This window comes from Miniopterus natalensis, chromosome 3 (genome assembly GCF_054644295.1).
Source record: "Miniopterus natalensis isolate mMinNat1 chromosome 3, mMinNat1.hap1, whole genome shotgun sequence".
Classification (NCBI taxonomy): Eukaryota; Metazoa; Chordata; class Mammalia; order Chiroptera; family Miniopteridae; genus Miniopterus; species Miniopterus natalensis.
The window spans coordinates 93004979-93032198 of NC_142083.1; the positions used below are offsets into that span (position 1 = coordinate 93004979).

Below are 27220 nucleotides of genomic sequence, written 5' to 3' on the forward strand. Positions count from 1 at the left end.
CCGGCCACCTGTGCTGTGGGGACCGGGACTGACCCGGCGCGGGGAGCTGCGGGCCTCGACCACCGCTTTCCTGGACGCTTGGCGAGCGGCAGCGGGAGCGGCCCCAGACACGAAGCTCCTGCTCGCAGCCCCGAGGCCTCGCCTCCCCTCGGTCCCGGCGGCCCGGGGCCTGGCTCGCCGCAGCCCCCCCCCCCCCCCAGCCGCGGGACCCCTCCCTCGGCCCTTCCCCTTCGCCCCCCTTCGCCCCTGGCGTTCTGGCTGCGAGTCCTCGGCCTCGGAGTTTGCGGAGCAGAGACGCGGCTCCTCCCTAGGAAACTCCACGCTGCTCAGACACCGTCCAGTCGCCTCCTCCAGTCGCCCTACAGCAGCTGCTGGAAGCGCCCCAGGGCTCCAGGCGGGTGGAGGTCCAGGTCCCTTGGGGCCCTCCTGTCCTGGGCCTCCTGCCGGCTCCTCGTTTCCAAATTCTCCGCCTCCTCCGCCTGCCCTATGGAGTCCTTTTCTTCCCGGCGGACACCCTCGCCGACCCTCCCTGTTCTCCGCACCTGGCACCTCGGAGACCAATATCGACAGAGCCCCCGGCCTTGGTGATGCTGAGCTTCTGGCATGGGAGCCAGGGCAGGAGGCAATAGATGCAAACCCTGAGCTAACGGTCTGTTAGAAGGAGCACGTGCGTATTGAATGTAAACTCTGGTTGAAAGAGATAATCTAGCGCGGCCGGGCGTGGCTCAGCGGTTGAGCATCAACCTAGGATCCAGGGGATCCCGGCTGGACTCCCGGTCAGGGCACGTGCCCGGGTTGCGGGCTCGATCCCCAGCGCGAGGCGTGCAGGAGGCAGCCGATCAATGACTCTCATCATTGATATTTCTCTCTCCCTCTCCCTTCCTCTTTCCGAAGTCAATAAAATATATATTTTTAAAAAGAAAGATAAAATTGAAATTAAAAAAAAAAAAGTACGTGCTATGGGGAAATAAAACTGGGAGGAGCTGTGGCTGCAACTTGGGGCTAGACTTTAGGTTGAAAGATGACAAGGAGTTAGGGTCTTGCTCGCATTCTCCCGGTGTTGGGCCATCTGACGGTCAATCGCCCACCTCCTGCCCGTGCAGAAAGCACCACAGCACCGGTGTCCGATCCTTCAGGTGCGGGTGGGCGTCTTGGGTCCGTAGCGTAGGATAGACTGAGATGACGGCAGAAGAACCGCACTCCGGCTGGCGCCCACCGCCCAGGTCCAGCGGAGGGTCCCGCGGAGGCGCCTGGATCTCCGCGCAGTCCGCCAGCGCCCCCTCCCGGCGGCCAGGAGCATCAGCCGCAAGGTCGCCCGGGGCGGGGAGCTTGGGATCCCATGAGGACCTCTCCAAAGCAATCAAGGGAAATGCAACCCCAAGTAGAAAACATCCGTAAGTTGTGCGCACAAGAGGGAACTAAAGGGTGCTATTATTTTCTTTTTTCTAATTCTCATCCTAGGGTATATATACAGGGCGCCCCCCAAAATGTATACACGCTGAATAATTATTAATTCCAATGGGTTAAATCTGAAAAGAAAGAAACATCAATTGGGCTATCAGCTGTTAAAGTGTGTATACATTTTTTTAAAGGACACCCTGCACATGTTTTTTAATGCATTTTAGAGAGAGAGGAAGGGAGAAACACCCACGTGAGAGAAACATCCATCGGTTGCCTCCCATATGCACACCTACCAGGGGTTGAACTGCAACCTAGGTTTGTGCCCTGAGCAGGAACTGAACCCAAAACCTTTTGGTGTACTGGATGGCGCCCCAACCAACTGAGCTACCCAGCCAGGCATTATTTTATTTTAAGTGATAGTACTGGGTGTTGGCAAGGATGTCTGAGAGTCCAGTATTCTCATGTAATCTCACTTGTAGAGCTCTGTCCTAGGAAAGCCCAAGGCTGTTTTGTGTGTGTGTGTGTTTTTTTTAAAGTATATCTTTATTGATTTCAAAGAGAGGGAGAGAGAGAGAGAGAGGGAGAGGGAAACATCAATGATGAAAGAGTCATCATTGATCAGCTGCCTCCTGCAAACCCTGCCCCCCCCCCCCACACACACACACACTGGGGATGGAGCCGGCAATCCAGGCATGTGCCCTGACCAGGAATCGAACCAAGATCTTCTGGATCCTAGGTCAATGGTCAACCTCTGAGCCATGCCCGGCTGGGCCCCAAGGCTGTGTTAAAGAATGCTTTTCAGCAGGTGTGCTGCAAGGATTTTTAAAACATGCAATACCTGACTATTGAATCAGGGGCACTGACTTATTTTTCCTTAGATTGTCAAATAAAAAAAATGATGACAGTCAACACAATAGGCATCCAATGTGAACAAATCAAAATTATACCTATTTTTTTGTCAGATTGGCAAAAGATTTTTTTTTAGTGTGCCACAGAATTTTAGTAATTAGTTTATGTGTGCCATGAGATGAAAAAGGTAGAAAATCGCCGGTTTAAATGATTAAAACCTGCCCTACTGGCGTGGCTCAGCAGTTGAGTATCAGCCTATGAACCAGGAGATCGCGGTTTGATTCCCCATCGGGGCACATGCCGGGGGTTGTAGGCTTGATCCCCAGTAGGGGGCGTGCAGGAGGCAGCTGATCAATGACTCTCATCATTGATGTTTCTCTCTCTCTCTCCCTCTCACTTCCTTTCTCTGGAATCAGTAAAAACATATTTTAAAAATAAACAAAAGATTAAAAACCTAGAAACAACTGGAGTACTCGAGCAATCAGAATTGGTTGGATAAGCTATCACCCATCCCTGTAGTGTTATGCTGCGCAGTAAAAGGATGTCAGAAAGACACTTGCAATCTATGAAGAAAATATATGAGCTGTATCATCCCAATTTTCTGAATATGAAAAATATGGATCATAAATGGCAGATTACTGGAGATATTTGTAATATTTCTTTCATAATCTATTTTTTTCAATGACCATGAATTACCTTTTCTTTTAGCTTGAAGACCAATAAAAGCCCTTCTTAGAAAGCACATAGTCATCCTATTTACTGTTTATCCCTATCGTAATTAATGCCCCAGCCACCCACTCAGAGTGCAGAGCTGTCACCCATCTTCGATCTCTGAGGATTTTCTGCTCTGTTGAATACTTGTGGGAACCACTTTCTTCACAGGAACACAACCATCCAGTAGAATGCCAACTGTGTGGAACCAGAATGGGTCATTTACCCTGACCCTTCTCCTGGATTCTCCTCCTGGTGGGTGGCACTGTCACCCCTCAGCTGGAAAGGCCAGTCCTCTCTCCATCATGCCCTGTCCCCCAAGCAAGACAACATATCACCGAGTCCAGCCCAGCCCCCTTTCAGCTTCTCCTATCTCCCTTCCTCTCCTCTCACCCGGACTGTGGGGGCCTCCTCAATGGCTTTCCAGCTCCCACTTTGGATCCCACCAGTCCACCCTAATGGCGCTGGGGGGAGTTTTGTGTAATGATGTGGACCATGTCCCTCCTCTATATGAATCCTTCCCCCACCTCCCAATACCTGTGATGAAATTGAAACCCTTGCTGTGGCCTCCAGGCCCTGAGCCACCGGCATCTGCTCACCACTCCTGCCTACTGGTCTTCCTGCCCTGCTCCCTCAGGGCCTAGGCTCAGTGCTCCCAGGCCCACTCTCCTTGCCCTTCAACTCCCTCTAGGGGCTTCCTCAGGCTGTCCTCCATGAGCCTGAGGTCAGGACCCTGTCAGACACTGTGGGGCACCTTTCCTCCTGGGCAGCCCTTGACCCCAGTTTTCATGGACTTAGCAGTCAGAAGTCCCGAGTTTCCTGTCTAGCCCTGGGAGGCAGAGCTGTGACCTGGTTACCACTAGATCCCAGGCACCCTGCTCTGGGCAGACTTCAAGGTCTTCAAGAAGTAAAGGGGCAAGAAAGTGGCAGGAGGGAGCGGGAAAGGGGGAAAGATGAGGGTGAACCTAGGCGAGGGCTACATCATGTCCCCTGCACTGTTCCTTCAACTTTTATGCGAGTTTGAAATGTTTCAAAATAAAGAAAATCTTGACACTGCTGGCTCCAGTGTATGGGCTCTGGGCTTGGCTCAGCAGTGGCTTCCTGATCCGTGGTACTGAACACCTTCCAGGCAGATGACTAGCACTGCCTGCCACTCAGGAGGGAGATGGACCCTTGCTGTGCCCTCAAGCGGCCACCAGGGGCCACCAAATCAGCCAGGTCCCTCACTGGGGACATGAGGGCCCGCCCAGCCTGCAGCTTCCCTGGCAGCAGCAGGAGGGGTCAATAATGCCTCTCGAAAGTTCTGGGAGTGGGCAGGCCTGGGACTGCCTGAGCACCAGGCTGAGTGGGATGAGGGAGAGTCTTGCCTGCCCCCTCTCCTCACCTTCTTGTCACTCCCACTTCCCTGGTGGCACTCCGTCTTTACACGTTAGATCCCCAGCAACTCCTCCTGCATTCTTACCACCAGAAAAACCCCCGCCCACCAAGAGGATGACTCAGAACTAAGGAAAGGAGAAATTGGTAGGTAAGGGGAATGTATTTAAATATAGAATTAAGACAAAAGAACACCTCAAATTATGGTTACAGAATATAAATGTTACAAACATGCTATAAAAATAAAATAGCAAAATGGACAGCTGGCAGGAAAGAGTGCTGGGTAACTCGCTCTGCTAGGAGGGAGTCAATAGATACTGATTACATTTGGAAAATGTTTTAAAACATAAGGTCTCTAAACTCTTTATTTTAAAAATAAGCCATTTCCTTGTGCCCAGTGGCAGTTTTCAAAGAATGAGGGCCACGAGAGGTGAAGCAACTGAGGCTGAAACCTTTCCAGTGAGGGTCTTTGGGGGCCCCTGACTACTGGCTGAAGACCTGTGGAGTTTCTTCACCTCCTCCAGCAGGGGCAGCACCCAGGGGCTGGGGAGGGGCTCACGTTCCTGGTCATCTCCCTCAGCTCCCCAAACACCTAGAAGGAATATGATGGGAGCACCACACACTTCTGTCAGGGTCCTCACCTCCAGGCTGAAGGCCCACCCCCTCCTCAAGCAGGCCACCATGATGGCAGAGGCCCTGTGTAGGGGGCTGTTAGTCCCAGGTGACTGCCTGAAGGAGGTGAGCCTCCTGAAGATCCAGCGGGAGCAGGCTGAGAATCCTGAAATTTTTACAACCTGTTCATGATGGGATCTAGCATATAGGTTATTTTATTTTGTTTTGATTTTTCTTTTCTTTTTCTGCTTACAAAAGTAACTTGCAATAGAGCTGAAAAACATTACACAATGTTGAGAGTGAAAATCAGTCAGGAACTGGGCTCCAGGCAGAAGTCACAGCCAAGTTCACTGACCCACCAAGGACGCTGCGCCTGCAGTTGTCAGGGTTACGGAGCCTTGCTGGGCCCCACAGAGGACTCCTCCCCGCCCACTGTGGGACTGGGGGCAGGCCCCCCTGCCAACCTTCCTTCTTCTTTTCCTTCTGGAAGAGAAAGGGGTGGGGCAGGCTGGTGTTAGAGGAAAAGGGAAGGGGCAGGGGTATGGCATAGACCCAAAGCCCAGAGCTCTCAGTCCACCAGAGGATGTTCTGGGGCACCACTGACACGACTTAGAGAATTGCCAACTCCAGATATGCTCCCAAAGGCCACAAAGGCTGCTAAAGTCATTTCCAGGAAACTTTGGGCCAAATCTGGGCTGAGCATTGGGAAGCTGCTGCTATCCCCACTGTCTGGCCTGGGATGAAGCAAGATGGGGGTGGGGACCAGGTACAGTGGTAAAGATGGGATGGCAGGTTGAGGGAGTTGACGGCTGGAATACCTGCCCAAGGGAGCCTGTGGGGCTGAGAGGAAGTTCTTGCTCTGCTCTCTATCTCTCCATTGGATTCTCATAACAGCATGTGTGGGGTGGGGCCTATCTGGCCCCAGGGCCTGGGCAGATGCCTAAGCAGACGTCTTACAAAGGGTGGAAAACACCCTGGAGATGACCCAGTCCACTGAGTTGAGAACAGGCTCTAAGCCAAATGTCCCCCCTTCACACTCTGCAGGGATCAGCTGATGGCCTCAGGGTAGTAACTTGGCCTCTCTGAGCCTTGCTTCTCAAGAGGTTATGGGACAGCACCCTCCACCCCCTGGGCTGGCAGGAGGAAGCAGGTAGACACATGGAGGCACCTGAACCAGAACTGGCTGGTAGAAGTGCTCACAGGGTGCACTGGGCATGCTGCAGAGGGGCCTCCAGGTTCTGGGGAGATGGTGTCCCCAACTTCCTGATTACAGCTCCTGTCCAATAGGGGATGGAAAGTGAAGGGCTCTTCAGGTCCCCTGTGAGCTCCAGGCCTGTAGCTGAGGTACCCTAATTTCAGGAGCCCTGAAGTCTCAACCTTGGGGAAGCAGTAGGGCTCCCCCCGACCCAAGACTTCAGAGCACTCACTACTAAATTTCCATCAGTGAGGAGTCCCTTGCACTGCCCAGCTATCCGATGGAAACCAAGCAGCTTTGGTTTCCCCTTCCCAAGACTGGCTGCCAGGCCCAGAGTCCTGACTCCAAGGAGGCCTACTGTTTATAGGCAGCAAACAGGGCCAACTGCTGTGGCTTTTATGTTCTCTATCTTCTTAGGGCACAGCAGACCCCATTTTCAGTTGGCAAGAAACCTCAGCTCCTCTCCTTCCCAGTCACTAGGCATCCCCTCCCCAGGCATCCCTCAGGATTCCCTGTTCCACTGTCACCTGCACCAAGTCTGGTGGAGGTGGGGGTGTCTACTTGGGGCCTCAAATAGATTCTGGCACAGAAACATGCACACACAGACCTCCCAGACACATAAATACACAAACACATAAGAGCAGATATGGACAGAAATAGGCCCAGGGACATGGACACACAAGGACACACACACAGACACACCTTCCCAGGCAAATACATGTGTAGACACAGAACCCTAGACACACATGCATGGAGATTACAAACACTCACAGACTTAGACTGAGATGTAACGTGTAGAGAGAGAATACACGTTCACAGCACAGGCACACTCTTTCCAGACCAGCCTAGCCTGTCTGTCCCCTTGGCTGCCCAGGTGTCAGGAAACTTCCAGCCCTATGGAGTTCCTGCTGTTTTGCTCCCAGGGATCAGGGCCTCACCTGTGTCCAGCTTCCTGCGTTTCTGTTCAGGCTCCTGGGGGGCTGCCTCAATGGCACGCTGGGCCTCAGGATGGATCGTGAGGAGGGCCTTGGCGAGGGTGTTAGGGCCCGGCACCCCCAGAGACATGATGCAGTGCACTCCTTTGCGCTTGGCTGCAGCCACTTTGTCACTGTCTTTGGAGGCTGTCAGCAGGACCAGTTTGGAGAACTTCCTGGGCTTCCTGGGAGCTGTGGGGACGACATCTGTGCCCGGCTCAGGGGACTCAGGGGACGGCTCCTGGCCGGCCTTCACACTCGCGCCCTCCTGCTCACTAGGCTCAGGCAGGGGCATTTTGGGACTGATGGCCTGTCCCGCAGAGCACACTTGGGCCCCAGTAGATGGATTTATCCCCCTTCTCCCTGGCAGTCCAGGGGCTCTGCCCTAAGGGAGGAGACAAACCCCCATCAGTGAAGCCTAGGTTCAAGGAGAATGAATCTGGGGTGCAGGTTGGGCGGATGGGACACCAGATTAGCAATGACCTGAACTGAGCTAGAGAAACCTGGGATGGTGCTTCTGCTTGGCCAGTTCCTCTCCTGGCAGCATGTCACCTCCCCCATCCAAACCTCACTTTCTCCATGTATAAAATGTGCCAAATACAAGGCTCTTGGTTAGGGGTGGGATGGGTGGGGTACTAAGATACTGGTGACTGTGGGTTACTATGAATCAAGGCCCACAGAGTGAAGTGTTTCCATTTAAACTTCCAGCCACGTTATGAAAGTCCACCATTCTTACCGACCCAGTTTACAGAGGAGGACACTGAGGCATGCCAGGGTGACCAACACAGCCATGAAGAGGCAGAGCTGGGAGACTAGCTGAGGAAGATCAGGAGCCCACCCCACACGGCACCTGGTGTACCTTGTCCAGAATAACAGTCACTAGTGTTCCTGAGCACCAAGCATCTGAGACAAGCACGGAGAACATGAGCTCAGGCCATTGACTCTCCCAGAATTCCCAGGGCCCTTTCCCCCTGACACTCTGCAGACCACAGAGTTCCTGGCCCTGGGAGGCTTGACTCTCTGGACTCACAACTAGATACCAGATCCTGTCCCCACCCCAGGCAGGAGGCCTGGGGCCACCCAGAGCTCAGGAGGTGCCAGGGCCCCACGAAGACAGCAACCTTGTGCTTGAGCTGGTGCTGGTGCTGGTGCTGCCTCGGCTGAGCAGGGACAGGGCTGTGGAGTTGTCCAGGGAATCCGTGGTCACTGAGGGCTCCCTGGCTTCTGGACTGGAGAAGCAGAAAGGACAAATTACCGGGGTCAGGCTTTTCTGGGGCATCAGTGTGGGGTGGTCTTCTTTGTTTTGGGGTCGACTAGGTGGTGGGTGGATGGCACATCTTCCCAGTTTACAGTGTTAGCCCAGAAACGGTGCTGTAGCCTGGGGAGACATCTTGCCCGCCCTGTCCAGGACTATGCCTTGGCAAGGCCCACAGATGCCTACTTGCACCCTTGGACCTGTTTCTTCAACCGGCTTGTGGTTCTCACTGTTTCCTTCTTCCTGTGTCCTCACAGGGTCTTCCTTGTGTGCATCTATATCCCACTATCTTCTTATAAGGACTCTGCTCATACTGGATCAAGGCCAACTCAATATGACACGATTTAACCTTAATGACCTCTTTGAAGGCCCTATCTCCATTACAGTCACATTCTGAGATCCTGAGAGTTAGAACTTCAACCTACGGATTTGGGGGGTGGGCACAATTCAGCCCACAACAGCAGAGAACATGGTAAGTGCCCAATAAATCATAGCTTGTGGTATCTCTAGATCTTTTTTGTTTTAGATATATTTTTATTGATTTCAGAGAGAGGAAGGGAGAGGGAGAGAGAGAGAAACATCAATGATGAGAGTTATTGATTGGCTGCCTCCTGCATGTCCCTGCTGGGGATGGAGCCCCCAACCCGGGCATGTGCCCTCACCGGGAATCCAACGGCAATCTCCTGGATCATAGGTAGCTGCTCAACTGCTGAGCCGTGTGGGCTGGGCCTCTACATCTTGATGCCAAACTTCCATGCCCATCCAAACTGAGAGCATGTCCCTGGAGGGCAGGAGCACGCAAGGCCTGCATGTGAAACTAAGGGCTGTTGACTCAGAAAGGAGCCCTCATTCCAGCTGGATCTCAGCACAAATGCCACCCCCGTCCCAAAAGCTCTGCTTGTCATCCAGGGGAACCCGAATAGGCTTATATGGATTTTTTTCTTTAGATCATCATCCAAATTTTAAAAATATGAAAATGCTTGTAAAAACCACCTTCATCCAAGAGCTACCAGTTGGAAAACATACACCTGCACAATGAACTGCTCCTCTACATTGCCGAAACACCATTAATTTATCCCGATTTAGTTTTCTAACCAAAGGAAGGCAATGAGATAGATTATATTGAGGTTATATAAAAATTTTGAAATATTTAATTGATAAAGTGATATAGAATACATTAAACAATAGTAAATCTGCATAATCCCACCTCCTATCACAAACTGCTTTCATTTCTGTATTGTTTTCTACATACATTCTTTTTCACAGCTACAAGCAGAACTTTCAAATAATTTTATTTCCTGTTTTCTTTTCATTTATTAGGGTAGAAACCACCAGCCTAGAGACCAGATGGAAGGACCCTTATAAAGTGGCAGAGCACAATTCAATTTACTCCTGCAATTGCATAAACTTCAATTTAAACCTTAAGCAACAGTATTCTAGAAGGCCACAAGATAGAGATGCTGCTTCTTAAAATGAGCTATTTTTCGGATAAAAAAAGAGGACACAAGGGGCGAAAAAGGCTATAACAAGGTTTTAAAGTGTTTATATTTGGTCTACAAAAAAGCATTGTTAGAAAGTCCAATGAACACATTTAGCAAAGATGATGTTTTCTAGGCCAAACAACTGTGCATTTTCCCAAAAAAGAACCAAGAATTTTGGTCCCTGCCCTGTGTCTTTCTCTCTCAACCCACTTGTCTTTCCTTTTATTTATTCTCCATTCTAGTCATATTTGTCACGTACTTACTAATTTTATTTGACCCCTTCTCAACTTAAAAAGCAGGTGCTTTCTAGTCTGTTTTTAAAGAATTATATAAAAACACACTAAAGCTAACTAAAAAGTAATTCATCACAATGTTAGCAGTGGTAGGAATGAGGGATTTCATTTTTTTGCTAATTTTCTATTATTTTTATAATAATTTTCTATTATTTTCCCCAAATTGTAATGTGCATGAACTATTTTACAATGGGAGAATATTTAACATTTTTACTGATGGTAATTTTCTTTTTAGTCTACTTAGAAAAAAAGGTCCCCATTCCTATGCAAAATAATATCATATAAGAAAATAAAGATTAATATAAACTAGAATTTAAAATGAGTAAAATTAATGAGAGAGAACACACACCCTGCCCCTCCGGCACTCCTGTCCATGTTCAACATTAAAGAGACCTGTCCAGAGCCATGTTGTTGGTTCTCAAGCTGGGAACTGAGCCAGGAACAAAAATCCTATGAAATCGGCCCATTTCTCCAGAGCAATCTTCCTTCCATCATCCCCACTTTGCTCATGGGAGGACTGAGGCTCCAGGACTTAAGAAAGTGGCCCAGGACAGCAGAACTATAGGAAGCCAAAACTTGAACCCAGGCCTGGTTGGTCCAGAGCCAACATTCCTTCCTCTGCCTTAAGCAGTTGAGGCTTAAAGTGAGAAATGCCAGTTACAGAGGAAACTGCATCCGGGATGTCAGAGTAAGTCCTCAGGCTATAACTCAAAGAATAAAATACATATCCATAAACCCACACTGAAATAAATAATTTAATGTATAAATAAATGGGGAGAAAGGACAAGTCCTCCTTATGAAGAATTCCAAAAAGTAAATCTTCCCTTTTCAGGAGGTGAAGATTAAGTCCGACCCTTGATGTGGAGGAAAGAATAGACTTTGCAACAAATGTTGACGTTAGGACAACTACATATCCAATACAAAAGAGTGAAGAGGGACTCCCTCCTCACACCATTTACAAAAATTAACCCTAAATAGATCGTAGACTTAACTGGAAGAGCTAGTTATAAAACTCTTTTTAAAAAGGATAGGAGTAAGTCTTCATGAACTTGGATCAGGCAAAGCTTTCCTCAATATGACACTAAAAGTACAGGCAACCAAAGAAGAAGCAGATAAACTGAAGAAAATGTAAAACTTTTGAGTCAAAGGATACCATCAAGAAAGGTAAAAGAGCCCTGGCCAGTGTGGCTCAGTTGGTTGGGTATTGTCCTGGGCAACAGGAGGTTGCTGGCCCAATTCGGTCGAGGGCACATGCTGGGGTTTCAGGCTCAGAAACTGGTAGGGGGTGTGCAAGAGGCAGCCGATCAATGTTTTGCTCTCACATTGATGTTTCTCTCTCTCTCCCTCTCCCTTTCCCTTCCTCTCTCTCTAAAAATCAATAAACTATTAAAAAAAAAAAAAGGGAAAGCTAAAAGGTAACCCATAGAATGGGAGAAAACTTTTTTTTAGGAAAATGTTTTTTTCCTTTCTTTTTAAAAATGTTTTTATTGATTTTTAGAGAGAGAGAGAGTGGGAGAGAGAGAAGGTCACTGAGAGAGAAACATCAACATCAATCTGCCACCTCTTGCACACCCCTTACTGGGGATAGAGCCTGAAACCCAGGCATGTGCCCTGACCAGGAATCAATCCAGTGACCTCTTTGTGCATGGGCTGATGCTCAACCACTGAGCCACATCAGCGGGGTGGGAGAAGAATTTTGCAAATTATATATTTGATAAGGAGCTTGTAGCTGAAATTTATAAAGAACTCTAACTCTGTAATAAAAAGACAAATAACCCAATTTAATAATGGGCAAAGGCTCTGAATCGGCCTTTTGGCAAAGAAGATATACAAGTGGCTAATAAGCACATGAAATATTCCACATCATTAGTCATGAGGGAAATGCAGAACAAAACCACAATGAGATACTACTTCACATCACTAGGATGAACATCAGTTCCTTTTCTGGATTCATCCCTAGCCTTCTAGAAATGTATTTCCTAGGTGTAAGGGAAGGGTTGAGAGGCAGCTACTTTAAGCCAAATATGTGTATTTTGAAAATTAAGTTTTTACTCAGTAAGAGTTCAATAAATAAATAGAATTTTAAAAAGTGAAGCAGAAACGAATTAAAAAGATCAAAAGGCTTAACAGTTACCTTACTATGCTCGGTGTACACCCTACCCCTGTGTAATCTGGTGGTTTTATATTGCTGTGGCCTCCAGTCACCCACTTATCCCAACCAGCTGTCATGACGTTGGTCTGCACAAAGGAGCCCCAGAAGTGTAAAGATGGCTCAGTGTAAGCCCCAAATCACACAATGTTAAAAACTGGCAGGAGCCTCTGAGACATCATCAGGTCTTTGGGAGGCAGAATAATTGTCCCCCGAAAATGTCCAGGTCCCAACCCTGGAATCTGTGAATGTGTTACCTTACATTGCAATAAGGGATTAAGTTTTCAGATGGAATTAATATTACTAAACAATTGCTTGGATTATCCAGGTGGGTCCAATTGCAAGGATCCTAAAAAGCAAAAGAGGGAGGCGGAAGAAGAGTCAGAGAAAGACATGCTGATGGAAGCAGGGTCAGAGAAATGCGGTGGTTGCTGGCTGTAAAAATGGACGGCGGGGACCATGAGCCAAGGAATGCTGGAGGTCTCGAGAGGATGGAAAAGACAAAGAAACAGATGGTCTCTTCCAGAGTCCCCAGAAAAGAATACAGCCCTGCCCACACTTTGGTTTTAACCCAGTGAGACCTGTATCAGACTTCTCAACTCCAGAACTGTAAGATTATTACAAAGCTGTGTTGTTTTTAGCCACTAAATTTGTGGTAATTTGTTACTGAAGCAATAAGAAACTAATGGGAGGTCCAATCCGGTATTGGTGAGATTCTGAAAGATTCAGCCACCCTGAGTGGTGGCTGATGATGGATCTATAGAATTTTCCATACCCTCATAGGTATGGGAGAGACATACCATCAAAGTCCATCAACACCTGTGCCCTGAGCCATGCGAGCAAACCCCTTTTCCCCTTCCCCTCCCCCTCCCTTGCCCTCTCTGGGCTGGGAATAGTGGTGAATTTAGCTGGGGTTCTTAAAAACACCTAGGGGGAGGAGGAAGTGGTTGTTTTATTATTATTTTTATTTAATCTTCACCTGAGAACATTTTTTCCATTGCCTTTCAGAGAGAGTGGAAGGAAGAGTTGCCTCCTTCACGCACAGGGACGGCGCTGGAGCCTGGAACCGAGGGACATGCCCTTGGCGGGAATCGAACCCCGGACCCTGGGACCCTTCAGTCCGCAGGCGGACGCTCTAACCACGCAGCCAAACCGGCTAGGGCGGAAGCGGCCGTTTTAAAAAGTTCCCGGTGATACTGAGAGCTGCCCGCTCGCTGCCCCCCAAAATCCCTGCTCTATGCGCTTGGCCGAGGGCTGTGGCTGGGTCGCTGGTGGGGTGATGGGCCAATGTAGCTGTGCAGGTACATATCCTTTCGGGGAGACTTTCAAAGCAGCAGTGGCCCCCAAAAAGGTCAAGAACTGCTGCTCTATAGTGTGCAGGGAAGGGCTTCCCCAAAGTGGGGATTTCATGTCATGGCACCTCCTGTCCCCGAATTGCCATGGCTGGGAATGTTAGTTACTTCTACTCCTCCTTGCCCGCTGTCGTGTGTCATCAGACCTGTCCGCGGGCGCCCAGGCGGCCCCGCTCCTACCCTCCTCGGTCACCTCCACCGCCTCTCACCGAGCCTCCGAGCGCTCCCCGCCCCAGGTCGCCCCCTCCCACCTGACATCCCTGCGGGGACCTGTAGAGCCACATGGGTGGGGCGGCGCTGAGAAAGGACGAAGAGGGGGGAGCAGTACTGGGTGGGGTCAAGGAAAGGAGGACCAATGTGGGGCTCCCTGATTTGGGGTGTCTGTCAGGGCTCAGTCTCGGGGTCGGCTGGGTTGGGGTAAAGAGCGAGGAGAAATGAGGCGAATTGCGGATGAAGGACAAGGAGGTGGCCCGGGAGCCGGGACGCAGAGCCGGCGGGGGAGGGGGGTGGGACCCCCAGGATCAGCAGCCCTTAGGAAGCCCGAAAGACCCCGGCCGGGGGGCGCGTCCACGCCACGGGACCCGGGACCCTCCCGGGACCGACCCGCTGGGGCCCGTCCTTACCAGGCACCGGCCGGGGGCCGAGTGCAGCGGGACCCTGCCTCTCCGACGACCGAGCCGCAGCAAGTCCCTCAGCTCCGGTGCCTGGGGCCCCCGCCTCCTTCGCGGCCGTCACCTCAAGCTAGGGTCACGGCTCAAGCATGCGCAGTAGCGCCGTGGGGGCCCCGTTCCTCAGCGAAACTCCGCTTTCCCGGGTCTTCCCAGAGCGGCGCCGAACTAACGACCTGGCCAATGGGCGCGCGGGGGCGGGGCGTCGGCGACTCCCGAGCCGGGATTTGGGTCCGTCTCTGGACTCTCCCAGCACTGGGCAAGTGGGTTTAACTGAGACCCCCCAGTCCTCCCGCAGGAGGATCTGTGACCCCGGATCCCTGCGGAGGGAGCCGGGACATTTTTTTAAAGCCCTCGTTCACGCCAGTCTCTCTCCTGAGCGAGCGGAGGGAAGGTCTCCCTTTCAGCTCGTTGGCGCCACTGGCTCCGCTCAGCGCAGCATCCTTGACTGCGCAGCATCCTCGACATTGGTCCCTCCCTCGCCCGTCGGTCCCGCTCTCGCCCTTAGTCCAGCCTCCGCCCATAGGCGAGTCAAGCCCTCGCCCATTGGGCCGGCCCTCGCCAGTCCAGCCCCGCACGTTGGTCCCTCCCACACCACTGGTCCCTGCCCCGCCCATCTGTCCAGCCGTAACCCGTAGGTCCATCCGCAGCCCATCGGTTCAGCCTTCGCCACCCGTCCAGCCCTCGTCCATAGGTCCAGCGGCTGCCCTTGGCACAGCCGCTCAGCACTTGTCATTCTCCGACCACCCTGTGCGGTTGGGACCGGGACTGCGCCGGTGCAGTAAGCTGCGGGGCCTCAGCGCTGCTTTCGGGGACACTCGGCAGGTGGCGAGCGGAACGACCCCAGCACCGTCTGAGCTAACGCTCTCTTTGCCCCTCAGGAGCCAGGGACCGACGGCTGAGTCCCCGCGCGTGGCTCCGACGCCCCGCCTCCCCTCCCTCCCGCACAGCGCGCAGGGCCCGCTGCTCACCACGACCCTCCCCAGCGCGCGGGATCCCGCCTTCCATCCGCTCCCCGTCGCCCAGCGGAGCCCGGGTCTTCTGGCGGTGCTCGCGGCCTTTGCGAGTGAAGACGCAGCTCCCTCCTCTCTAGCAAACTCCGCTCTCCCTCGACACCACCCTTCCCTGCGCCTCCCTCCAGTCGCTCTGAAGTTGCTGCTGGGAGCGCCCCCTGGCCCCCGGCCGGTACCCGTCCGGCTCCTCGTGGCCCGCCGCCTGGGCCTCCGGCATTTCCCCCGTTGCCCTCCGCATCCTCCAGCTCTCCCGCTCTCCCGCGTCCTTCCGCACGCCAACCCGCATCTTTCTCCTCCTCATGTCCAAATGTCAACAGGCTTGCAGGCTCTGCCAGCGAGGCTCCCTGCCTCCTCTCGGCCCTGCCCCTGCAGATTACTCCTCCCACCCCAGGTACAGCTTCCAAGGCTTCCACTGTCCCAAAGTCCTTTCTCCTGGGGCCATGGCCATTCCGTTAACATTCTCCAGTGTCGTTCAGAGGCCTTTATGGATTTATTTGTCATTACTAATCATCCATTGACTACTGGTTGTTTCTAATTTTATTACTTTATACGCATTCTTGTATGTAAATTTCTGACATCTCTGATTATTCCCTTTCTTTAAATTCCTAAAACAGGTCAAAGAAGGTTACTATTTTAAAGACTTTTAATATATATATACATACATATATATGTGTATATATATTTCAGGGAGAGGAAGGGAGAGGGAGATAGAGATAGAAACATCAATGATGAGAGAGAATCATGGATGGGCTGCCTCCTGCCCCCCCCCCCCCCCATCCAGCCCAAAACCCCGGCATGTGTCCTGACTGCCTGGTCCATAGGTTGACACTCAACCACCGAGCCAACACCGGGCAGGGCTAAAGGCTTTTTTAAACATGTTGCCAAAGGAAGTACATAAGCTTGGGGTCAGATGCCTAGGTTCAAATCCCAGCTCAGGCATTTGCTAGCTGCATGACTTGAGCAATTACTTCCCCTCGCTGTGCCTCAGTTTTTTAAGTTCCTAGTTTATTAATCCTCTCATGAGAAAATCTGCACAATCACCACAGATAAAGCCACTGGAGAATCTTTACTCCTTCCTTCTGCAGCACCAACATTGGCCTTTGTCGTTACCCTGACTTTCTTTATTCTGTTTTTGTGTACCTTTCTGTTTTCTCGAGGTCTTTTCATATAGGCCATGTATTATTGCAAGTCTATGTTTGGGTTCACTTTTCTTTGCATAATCCAAGGAATCATAAATCATGCCAAAGCCAGTTGTCTTGCCATCACCAAAATGAATTCTGAATCCAAACGCAAAGATGACATCTGGTGTGGTCTTATACATTTTGGCTAGTTTTTCCTGAATTTCTGTCTTAGGTACTGGTGCCTTTCCAGGGTGAAGGATGTCAATAACCACTTGTTTCTGCTGAAGTATTCTGTTGGTCATGAACTTCCTGGTCTAGATAGTTACTGTGTTATTCATGATGATGGCCAATCTTCACGCAGCCAGGGAGGAAAAGAGCTGTGCCTCAGTTTTTTCATCTGGTAAATGGGACAATAATAGCTCCCACTTCTTGGAGTTATTGTGAGAATTCACAGAGTATTATCATGTGGGTCTTTAGTTTTAACATTTATATTCCTTAGTCCACTGGTTCTCAAACTTTTTGGCCTCAGAACCCCTTTATACTCTGTAAATTACTGAGCAGCTCAAAAAGCTTTTGGTTATGTGGGCAGTGTTCTACATTTTTGAAAATCTCTTCAATATCTGGTTTAAGCCAGCTGGATTCTCATATCTGCCTTTGCCTTCACTCCACTGAAATATGTGTTGGTTTAAGTAAAAGAAGAAAATACAGCCCAGCTGGGCGTGACTCAGCGGTTGAGCATTGACCTAGGATCCAGGAGATCGCTGTTTGATTCCTGGTCAGGGTACATGCCCAGGCTGTGGGCTTGATCCCCAGTCAGGGGTGTGCAGGAGGCAGCCGATCAATGACTCTCTCATTATTGATGTTTCTTTCTATCTCTGTCTCTCTCCCCATCCCTCTCTCTCTCTCTCCCTTCCTCTCTCTGAAATCAATAAAGATATATTAAAAAAAGAAAAAGAAAATACAGCCTCACACAGATAAGTAATTGGAAAAGGAAGAAGTGTTTTCATATCCTGTGCAGATAATTGTGGAGATAATTGTGGATAATCATCTTTGATACTACACCAACACTTAACCACTGATAGTTTTGTTACTCAACTCAAGGGGTTCACCACTTGGGGTGTTCTAGTCAAGAAAGAAACATGGTTGACACAAGGTAGTTTTATTTACTTGCAGCAAGTAAAGGAGACAGAGGATTCACATCCAAAGATCAGTCTCCCTGAAGGGAGGCTTAGTTATTGCTTATATACAATATCTGGTCAATTACATGTTGATTTCTTCTTTGCAGTTGGCTACATTTATCCCCTTTAGTTCCTGTCAGGCTTATCCTATTTACAGCTGCATCTGATAGGTTTGAACATTTAACAAGTGTAACATTTAGTAAGAAGGGTACAAACCTTGAGACCCTTCTCCTATCCAACAGTTTCTTTTTTTCAAATCTTTTGTTGGCACAAAATTAAAATTTTTATTATTATTATTATTTTAGGGCGCGAGGGAGGGAAAGGGAGCATGTGAGAGAGAAACAGATGTGAGAGAGAAACATCGATCAGTTGCCTCCCGTATTCATCCTGACTGGGATCCAACCTGCAACCTGGGTATGTGTCCTGACGGGGAACTGAACCTCCCACTTCTGGTGTATGGGACAATGCTCCAGCCAATGAAGCCACACCAGCCACGGCTCTCTAACAGTTTCCTCTTTTATATTAATCCTCACCCAAGAATGTGTTTAGAAAGAGGAAGAAAGAGATCGATTGGTTGCCCTCTGTATGTGCCCTGACCAGGGATCCAACCCACAACTGAGCCACTTCAGCTGGGCCTCACAGTTTTTTGAAGTTTAGCTGCAATGTGAAATCTGAAATGACATCAGTGCCCTTTTTGTATTATATTACATTACAATCCATTTGTCTATTTTTCACTTTGAAAGGATCTTTTACCCACATGTACTTTTGTAACATCATGGGTGGTCTTTTAGAAAATATTGGTTCAGCCCTGACTGGGGTGCTTAAGCATCAGTTGGTTAAGCATCCTCCCAATACACTAAGGTTGTGGGTTCAATCCCCCGTCAGGGCACATACAAGAATCAACCAATGAATGTATAAATAAGTGGAACAATAGATTGATGTTTCTCTCTCCCTTCCTATAAATAAATAAATAAACAAATAAATAAATAAATAAATAATTTTTTAAAAGTCTTATGCAGATCTTGCAAATGTTGACCCATCTTAATATACAATATAAAAAATATAACATTCATTAACATTGCCTCCAATCTCATCACAAAAGTCTTACAATATTGGGAAGCTGTGAAGCTAAAGGTGGCAGACACAAGTGTTCCAAACAAAATTAAACTTTTTGCGAGAAGGTTAGGTAGAATTTTATCATTGGCAACAAATATTGCCAATTGTATTCCTTAAAGTAACAGACACCATTCATTTTTTTTATTCCTCACCTGAGGATATTTTTTCCATTGCTTTTCAGAAAAAGTGGAAGGGGGGGTGGAGCGAGAGAAACATCGGTGTGATTGGTTGTCTCCTGCAACCGAGGTATGTGCCCATCCATGGCCAGAATCTAACCCGGCACCCTTCAGTCCCCAGGCTGACGCTCTAACCACTGAGCCAAACTGGCTAGGGCCAGACACTGTTCCTTTTTAAGAAAATGTTTGCCAGTCACCAAAGTCTGAATAACCACAGCTTGCCTATGGGTCATTTTTTTCCTAGTAAAATTAGTATTCCATGAGTAAAAGCAGCTAGTTCACCTTGCAACTCAAATAATTACACACATCCTTTTCCTCAAGAAAACAATGGTATGCAATTGAAGTGCTTTATGTACGCTTCTCACCTCCCATTTCAACTAACAAAATATTAAAAAGATGTGTGCCTAAGGACAAATATTTAATAAAATAATAATTTTTTAGTGCTCATTGAGGACTGTCTTAAGTGAAAGAGTTGTTCTTGCCCAGCTGGGCGTGGCTCAGCTGTTGAGTATCAACCTAAGATCCAGGCGATCGCAGTTTGATTCCTGGTCAGGGCACGTGCCCGGGTTGCTGGCTTGATCCCCAGTTGGCAGGAGGCAGCCGATCAATGACAACTCTCTCATCATCGATGTTTCAACTCTCTCTCCCTCTCCTTTCCTCTCTCTTTGAAATCAATAAAGATATATATTTTTTAAAAAGTTGTTTTTCCCCCTACCAACATGTGGTGGTGATGTGCACAGTGACAACTAGTGAATTTGCTGTCTCTACCTTGATTCATACTAAGAGTCAGGATTGCTTTTGCATGATCAGTACAAAGTCCACACAGTGCAAAAGGCAAACTTGTTTTCTCAACATTACTATGAAAATAATCACGGATTTCCTGAAAGGGGTTTGGGAGCCCCCAGGTGTCACCAGGCCACACTTTAAGAACTGCTGTCATTTTTCTACTGGGTTGTTAATCATTTTCTTACAGATTTAAGAAATAAATTTTAAAAAAAATGTATCTTTATTGACTTCAGAGAGAGGAAGGGAGAGAGAGAGAAACATCAATGATGAGAGAGTCATTGATCGGCTGCCTCCTGCATGCCCCCGACTGCAGATCGGTGCCCTGACCGGGAATTGAACCCCGATTACTTGGATCCTAGGTCGACGCTCAACCGCTGAGCCATGGCCGGCTGGGCAAGAAATATTTTTAATTGAACTCAGATCAATCCTACCATTCCACATATGACAGAAATAACATTTGCACTTGTAGAGGGCTAGGGAAATAGGTGTATGTTGTCAACTGAAAGTTGTTGGTGTTAATTCAACACTCAACAGGTGCTTCAAAGAAGAAATCTTTATTCAGCGCAAACAGCTCTTGTTATTCAGTGTAACATAGCACAACCATAAAAATAGCACAGCTGTTTGGAGGCCCTGGTGCAGAGTGGCCCATGGCCCAGGCCCCTCTCCAGATCCAGTGTTTCCGCTCCTAGTCAGCTCCACCCAGGAAAAAGCAATCACCAGTGGAAAGAAAAGTATGTTCATCGAGTCAGAGGGAGCTGATTTATTTAGACAGAAGTCCCCGCCCCTGGTCCCTGATTGGTCCACCTTTATGCAAATGAGGACTCCAAATCCTTGACCTTTGACTGGTCCAAAAGGCACTGTTCTGATTGGTCAAATGGAGCCACTCTAATTGATCTGTGAAGAAGCTAATGGAAATATAGCTGGGCACCTCCAATCTAGGAGGAAAGCCTCAGCCCTATCGGTTGAAGTGGGATCTCAGGAACTCCTATGTAAGGGCTGGCTCAGATGGAAAAAAAGTACAGGTAAGCAGTTCAGTGCAGAGGCTGGTAGTTCACCGCAGCTTTCTCCCTGAAGAGCAGTTTGCCTGAGAGGCCATTGAGGAGAAATGGCTGCTAGGCACTGTTTTTTTTATTTGAGTCCAGTTAGCCACCAGAAGCCCTTCTTAGTAGGTATTTTCTTTTTCAGGGTCCACAATGTGTTTCTGGAGTTGAATCTAGTGGTCTTTTCCAGTTTGAGTTTCTTTTTTTAAAAATTATCCTTAACAAATTCTTCCCATACTGACTTGGATAAATATTTGATATTTTCTGTATTAGTTTTTCAGATATGCCAAACAAAGAACCACAAACAGGGACTTAAACCGTGGAAATGTATTGTGTTGCTGTGCTGGAGGCCAGAAGTCTGAGATCAAGGTGTCCACAGGGTTGGTTCCTTCTGAGGGCTGTGAGGGAGAATCCGCTCCATGCCTCTACCCTTAGCTTATGTAGGCATCTCTGCTTCTACCTTCACGTGGTATTCTCCCTGTGTGTGTATCTAAATTTTCCCTTTTTATTAGGACATCTGTCATATTGGATTAGGGTCCACCCTAATGACATCATTGTAACTTAACCATCTGCAAAGATCATTTCCAAATAAGGTTACATTCACAGGCACTGGGGGTCAGGACTTCATTGTTTGTTTGTTTTTAGGTGTTTAACCCATAATATTTGCCTTACTATTTCCTAGTGGTTTGATAATATTTCCTTTTCCATTTGATTGTCTCATGTTTTGGAATTTATTTAACAAGTGTGTGTCCAATATTTCCTCAGCACTCTGACCTTGGGAATTTCAGTGAACAAAACAAAGATTCTGCTTTCAAAGAGCCTATATTCTCAGGGCCGTGGTGGAGACAATAGATATAATAAGCAATTAAATTATATAGTTTGTTTAAAGGTAATTACTATCTGAGGGAACTTTTTGGATGATGGAAACGTTTCTTAATCTCGATTGGGGTGGTGGTTACATATGGCAAAACACACCCAAGTGTACACCTCAAACAGGGAAATTTTATTCCGCGTCAACTATACTACAAGAAAGTTAATTTTATGAAAAGTAAGTGTTCTGAAAGAAAAGAAAGTAAACAGGGAAAGGGGATCGAATGAGGGGGCTGCAATTTATATTGGAAGTTGGGGTGGAGTAAGGATCTCGCTCACGTTCTGCCGGTAGTGGGCCATCCGCCGGTCAACCGCCCGCCCACACCCCCCACTGCAGAGGCACCTTCGAGCCGGTGTGCGGTCCTTACACGGCCTGGGGGAGCGCCCTGGGCGCACAGGGCAGGACAGGCTGGGACGGCAGGGCCGCGGCCGCGCTCCCGGCGGCGCTCACGAGCGCGCATTGAGCGGCCAGGACCGCGGGGGATCCGAGCGCGCCCCCTCCCGGCTGCCGGGAGCCTCGGGGCAGCGTCGGCCGCAAAGGCTCGTCGGAGGGAACTCAGGGTGAAACCAAGACCTGCTCTCCACCTTCACCAGGAGACACACGGAGGAAACTGGCACGAGGGTGAAACATTGTTTTGTTTGCCTGTCCTCGCCTGCCCCTCCCACTCCTGGCCCAGTTTCTGAATAATTAGACCCCCTGTTTATCCCTCTGACTTCCTTGCTTTATTGCAATTTCATTTTTTGGCCTATCCTGAGGTGACAAGGATTTTAGCCATAAGGCCTTTTGAATAATTTATCACAAATATAAAGTAACTCAAATGTCCATCAAATGATAAACAAATGTGGTCTATCCCTACAATGCAGTATTATTCAGCCGTAATAAGGAATGAAGTACAGATACACTCTACAGAGTGAGTGAACCTGAGTTCAGAAAATGAGGAGTGAAAAAAGCCAGACATAAAAAAAGGCCACATTTAATTAGTTCATTTACTTGAAATGTATAGATTAGTCAAATCCATAGACAGAAAGTAGGTTAGTGGTTGCCAGGGGCCAGGAAGTTTGGGGGGCGTGGGGAGTGACTAGTATAGGGTTTCTGTTTGGAGTGATGAAAATGTTCTGGAATTAGACAATGGCGATGGTTGTACAACCTTGTAAATATACTAAGAGCCCCAGAATTGTACACTCTAAGATGGTAAATTTTATGGCATGTGAATTAAATCTCAATTTAAAAAGAAATGGAAGATCGAGAAAGTGACAGATATATTAGAGTTGCCCCCTCAAAAATTGTTTGTACACCCATAATTTCATCTATTTTACATCATTTCACTTTAAATACCGAGTGAAACTGAAATATCTTTTGTTCCCTGATTCTAGACGTTCATTTCCTGCATATTCTCATAACCTCTTTCACACTAAAATAACTAATTGTTTAAATACTTGTAAAGATCACTGAGCTATATTTTACGCTGACCCTGACCTCTTTGTGAGAGAGGCAGGCTACTCCCCGGGCCCAGCTGGCAGGAAGCCAGGAACCCATTAATTGCCCCAATGACTTCCCTTCTTCTTGCGGCGGGTTAGCGGTTAGACTGAAGGGCACTGCCGTCGGCAAGACTTACTTCCTGAGCTTAAGTTTTGTTCCCTTCGCTCACCCATGCGTGCTAACAAGAAAGACTGACCTTTCGGTGACCCTCTCTCATTTAAATGCTAAAAAACACACCCCTGGGTGGATGTTTAACATGCTAATGAGACATACCACCCAAGAAAAAACATGTAGTTCCACTGCGCAAGCGCCAGAGTCCCCCCTCTACAGACTTAGACGTCATCTTTTAGGCCTCAACTTCTTTAAAACTGTTCCCCGGCCTTTGTTCTGGGAGCAGCTCGTTTTTCCTTTTCCTGCGGGCTAACTCCCACCTACGCACCAGCTATAGTAAACCCCTCCCTAAGAACTATTATTTTGTGTGTGGTGAACTCTTTTGATTTCCTTCTCTGGAGTCCCCAAGAACCCCTGACGTTGTTAACCGTTGGATTTAGTGGCTACCAGTTCCACCGTGTGACCGTTTTTCAATCAGAGGGTATAAGCGTTTAAATGTCATGACCTTGACATAGGTGAAGAAGGAATGCACTCCAGTAGGTGTGCCGTCAGAATCAAATTACAAACGTGCCTTAAACTCTGGCATGCCCACATGAGATGGTTCTCATTCCTAAAGTATTATTCAGTTTCAATCCAGAGATAAATATAGCTTAAATCTTTTTTTAAAATAGCTTGAAATTTAAGCCGTGCTACTGTTGATGTGCAAGCTAACGGATGAAGCCATACATCACTCAGTTCCCTGGTTCATGTTTTTTAAATAAAGTAGGACTGATGAAAATTTGGATCATACATAATATTTTAAATTACTAATGGCTATAAAATATTCTAGTTGGTTGTCACTGACTGGAGGAAGCTAAGGAGGCATGATAAATAAATGCATTTAAGCCCGGCCGGGTGTGGCTCAGCGGTTGAGCGTTGACCTAGGATCCAGGCGATCAAGGTTCGATTCCAGGTCAGGGCACATGCCCAGGTTGCGGGCTGCAGCCGATCAATGACTCTCTTGTCGTTGATGTTTCTCTCTCTCTCCCTCTCCTTTTCCTCTCTCTGAAATCAGTAAAGATATATATTAAAAATAAATAAATAAATAAATAAATAAATAAATAAATAAATGCATTTGAGATCTTAGATTAGATCCTGGACTAGAGGAGGACATTAGTGGAACACCTGGTGAAATTTGAGTAAGTTTGGGGTTTTAGGAGTTTAGCTCATTTCTGTGGTTAATTGCCATGGTTATGTAAGATGGTAATATTAGGGAAAGCTGGGTGAACAATATATGGAAAATCTCTATACTTTTTTAGGCGACTTTTCTGTAAATCTGAAATTATTTCAAAATAAAAAGTTTTAAAATTATAGTTTGTGGTTAGAAAGAAAGACATATACTGTATTTCCACACTTTGTTATAGCAATATACACATTTATAGCATGATCTCCCTTGTGTGTAAAAAATGTACAAATGAGTCCTGGCTGGTGTGGTTCAGTTGGTTGGCATCATCCTATTCATGGAAAGGTTGCCTGTTGGATTCCCCATCAGGGCACATGCCCAGTTTCGGTCTCAATCCCTGGTAGGGGGCATGCAAGAGGCAGCTAATTGATCGAGGTTTTACTTTACTTTTTTTTTTTTTTAAACATATCTTTATTGATTTTAGAGAGAGGAAAAGAGGGGGGGAGAGAGAGAGATAGAAACATCAATGATGAGAGAGTCATTGATCAGCTGCCTAGCCCTCAACCCGGGCATGTGCCCTGACCGGGAATCGAACCCCAGTCTCCTGGATCCCAGGTGCACGCTCAACTGCTGAGCCACGCCCGGCCGGCAGGTTTCACTTTCACATCGATGTTTCTCTCTCCCTCTCCCTTCTTCTCTCTCTAAAAATCAATTAAAAAAAATATTTTTAAATGTACAAATGTGTTCCCCAAGAGGATACATTCAAGTCCTGTCACCCCCAGTAGCTCTGAATATGATCTTATTTGGAAATAGGGTCTTTGCAGGTGTGATTAGTTAAGGATCTTAAGATGAAATCATCGTGGATCGAAAGTGGGCCCTAAATCCAATGACTGGTATCTTTATAAGAGGAAAGAAAGGGAGATGGGGATGCAGATACACGGGTCATGTGATAATGGAAGCAGAGATTGGAGTGATCTATAAGCTAAGGAACTCCAGGAGTCACCAGAAGCTGGAAGAGGCAGGGAAGGATCCCCCCCTAGAGCCTTCTGGGGGAGTGACACCTTGATTTTGGACTTCAGAACTGCAGAACTGAGAAGGAATAAAATTTTGTTGTTTTAAGCCACACAGTTGTGGTGATTTGTTACAGCAGTCCCAGGGGACTAATACACCTATTTGGATTGTCCTTGCACTGAAAACATCTGGAGGGACAAGGTCCAGTCCACCAGAAATGAGGATTGTAATTGTGTATGCGGGGGGGGGGGGGGGGGGGTTTAGAAAGACTGCCTTTACTTGACAGTTTACTTTGTTTCTCTTCCTTGTGAAATGTTTACAGGATCTACTTTTCATCTGTTAAACTCCTGAGACCTACACAGGAAAAATGAAGGAGAGCCTTTCTTGCCATTTTAACGTATTTAAGTGTATGATTCAGTGGCACTACTTACATTCACTGAGTTGTTCAACTATCACCACTGTCTATTTCCAGAACTTTTTCACCACACCAAACTCCGTTCCTCCCCCCAGCCACAGAACTACAAGATAATAAATTTGTGTTATCTTAAGCCACTAAGTGTGTGCTAATTTGTTACGGCAGCAATAGGTAATTAATCTAACCTCATTCATTCATCTATCCATTCATTCATTCCTAATATTTATGGAGCACCTGCCTTGGAAACAAAACAGACACAAATCCCTGCCCTCCTGGAGAGTGGTGAGGGAAGACAGGGAAGGGGCCAGACAGCGCTCAATTTCTGCTAATTCTTTATTTTATGCTAAGGAAGATCTAGGATCTCATTACAACTTCCCAACAGCCCATGAGGGAGCTGTGTTGTGACTCTCATCACATAGAAGACCCAGGCAGGTGGGCCAGCCTCGCGGGCACCTAAGTAGTGTGTCCATCTTGGGGTGATATTCCCCAGGCCCAGGGTCAGTCATTGCTTTGGTAGGCCCTCAGCTTCCTCAGGGCCCCAGAAGGATGTGGGCTGTGATGTAGCATCAGTGATGCAATAATTAATGATGGAAAGACAAGTTCAAGGAGACACAGACCATGGAGGCTCCTGGATGCTCCATCTCTGTCCCCCAGGCACACTCAGCCCCCTCAGGCCTGAGTCTCCTCCTGCCCTCAACCCAGCCTCTATCTCCATCTCCTCTCTCCTCCCCTACCTGTGACAGGGACCTGTGTTTCCTCTTGGCTGCAGACTCCACATTGTATCCCTTCCCTTGACTGACTCCGGCCCAACCTGAGGTGGTTTTTATATTTTTGCCTTGGACTTTGAGTGCAATAATCAAGTGTTCTATAAAACCACACAGCACAGCTGTTGGGCCAATTCTGGAGTTGACTTGGCAGCCCTGTTTCCAGCATTTTGGACCCTTGTGTACCCCACCAGTTTTAGTGAGCCCCTGCTATGTGCTCGGGCCTGACCTGGGCACTGGGAGGACAGCAGCAGGCCAGGGGAAGGGATTCTGGGCATCTAGACGCTGGTTCAGTGTTGACTGTTATGACTGGGATGGAGCAGGAAGGGGTGCACCTTGCTTATGGGAAGGGGAAGTGGCCAGATCATATGAGAAGAGAACCCTGACTCCAACCCCTGCAACCACTGTCCCAGGAAGCCAGACCAGTCTCTGCAGCAACTGGCCTTGTCAGTCAGGACTCTGCCAGTGACCACAGTTTCTTTATTTTCCCCCGGCTTCCAACTCAGGATCAACAGACAAATCCCAATGTGCTCCCCAAACCATTGCATAGGACAAACACCTGCTTCTAGTCAGCCTCCCCAGCTTCCCCAGGTCCACAGCCTCCAGTCAGGGAGGGCCCTAAGCCAGCCCTTTTTCCCCCAGTAAAGCTTTCGCACTACTCTG

The 27220-nt window shown here is 48.2% G+C and overlaps 1 protein-coding gene and 1 pseudogene across 4 annotated transcripts; both read right to left on the minus strand.

Annotated features, from left to right (window-relative positions):
- Positions 1-5144: 5144 nt before the first annotated feature.
- Positions 5145-14354, minus strand: FLYWCH2 (FLYWCH family member 2). Of its 4 annotated transcripts, XM_016211393.2 has the most exons (5): positions 14270-14354; positions 9034-9152; positions 8238-8345; positions 7081-7501; positions 5145-5430 (listed from the first exon to the last, which is right to left on the minus strand). In XM_016211393.2, exons 2-5 carry the CDS (start codon positions 9061-9063, stop codon positions 5336-5338), a joined length of 654 nt encoding a protein of 217 aa, XP_016066879.2. In that variant the 5' UTR covers positions 9064-9152; positions 14270-14354; the 3' UTR covers positions 5145-5335. The 4 variants fall into 4 exon arrangements, with proteins under 4 accessions (XP_016066879.2, XP_087671260.1, XP_016066878.2 ...); XM_087815134.1 differs by lacking the exon at positions 9034-9152; XM_016211392.2 differs by lacking the exon at positions 14270-14354 and having other exon boundaries at positions 9034-9898.
- A 2039-nt stretch (positions 14355-16393) lies between these two features.
- Positions 16394-16786, minus strand: LOC107535833 (small ribosomal subunit protein eS24 pseudogene; annotated as a pseudogene).
- Positions 16787-27220: the final 10434 nt, after the last annotated feature.

What these genes read in the sequence shown, in the direction of transcription:
- FLYWCH2 (XM_016211393.2), bottom strand. Translation starts at nt 9,063, where the DNA reads ATGATCCAGGAGATTGCCGTTGGATTCCCG. An exon ending in AGATTGCCGTTGGATTCCCG is followed by an intron (nt 8,346 to 9,033) that starts GTGAGGGCACAT and finishes CTGCTTCTCCAG; the next exon opens with TCCAGAAGCCAGGGAGCCCT. An exon ending in AGCACCAGCTCAAGCACAAG is followed by an intron (nt 7,502 to 8,237) that starts GTTGCTGTCTTC and finishes CTCCTCCCTTAG; the next exon opens with GGCAGAGCCCCTGGACTGCC.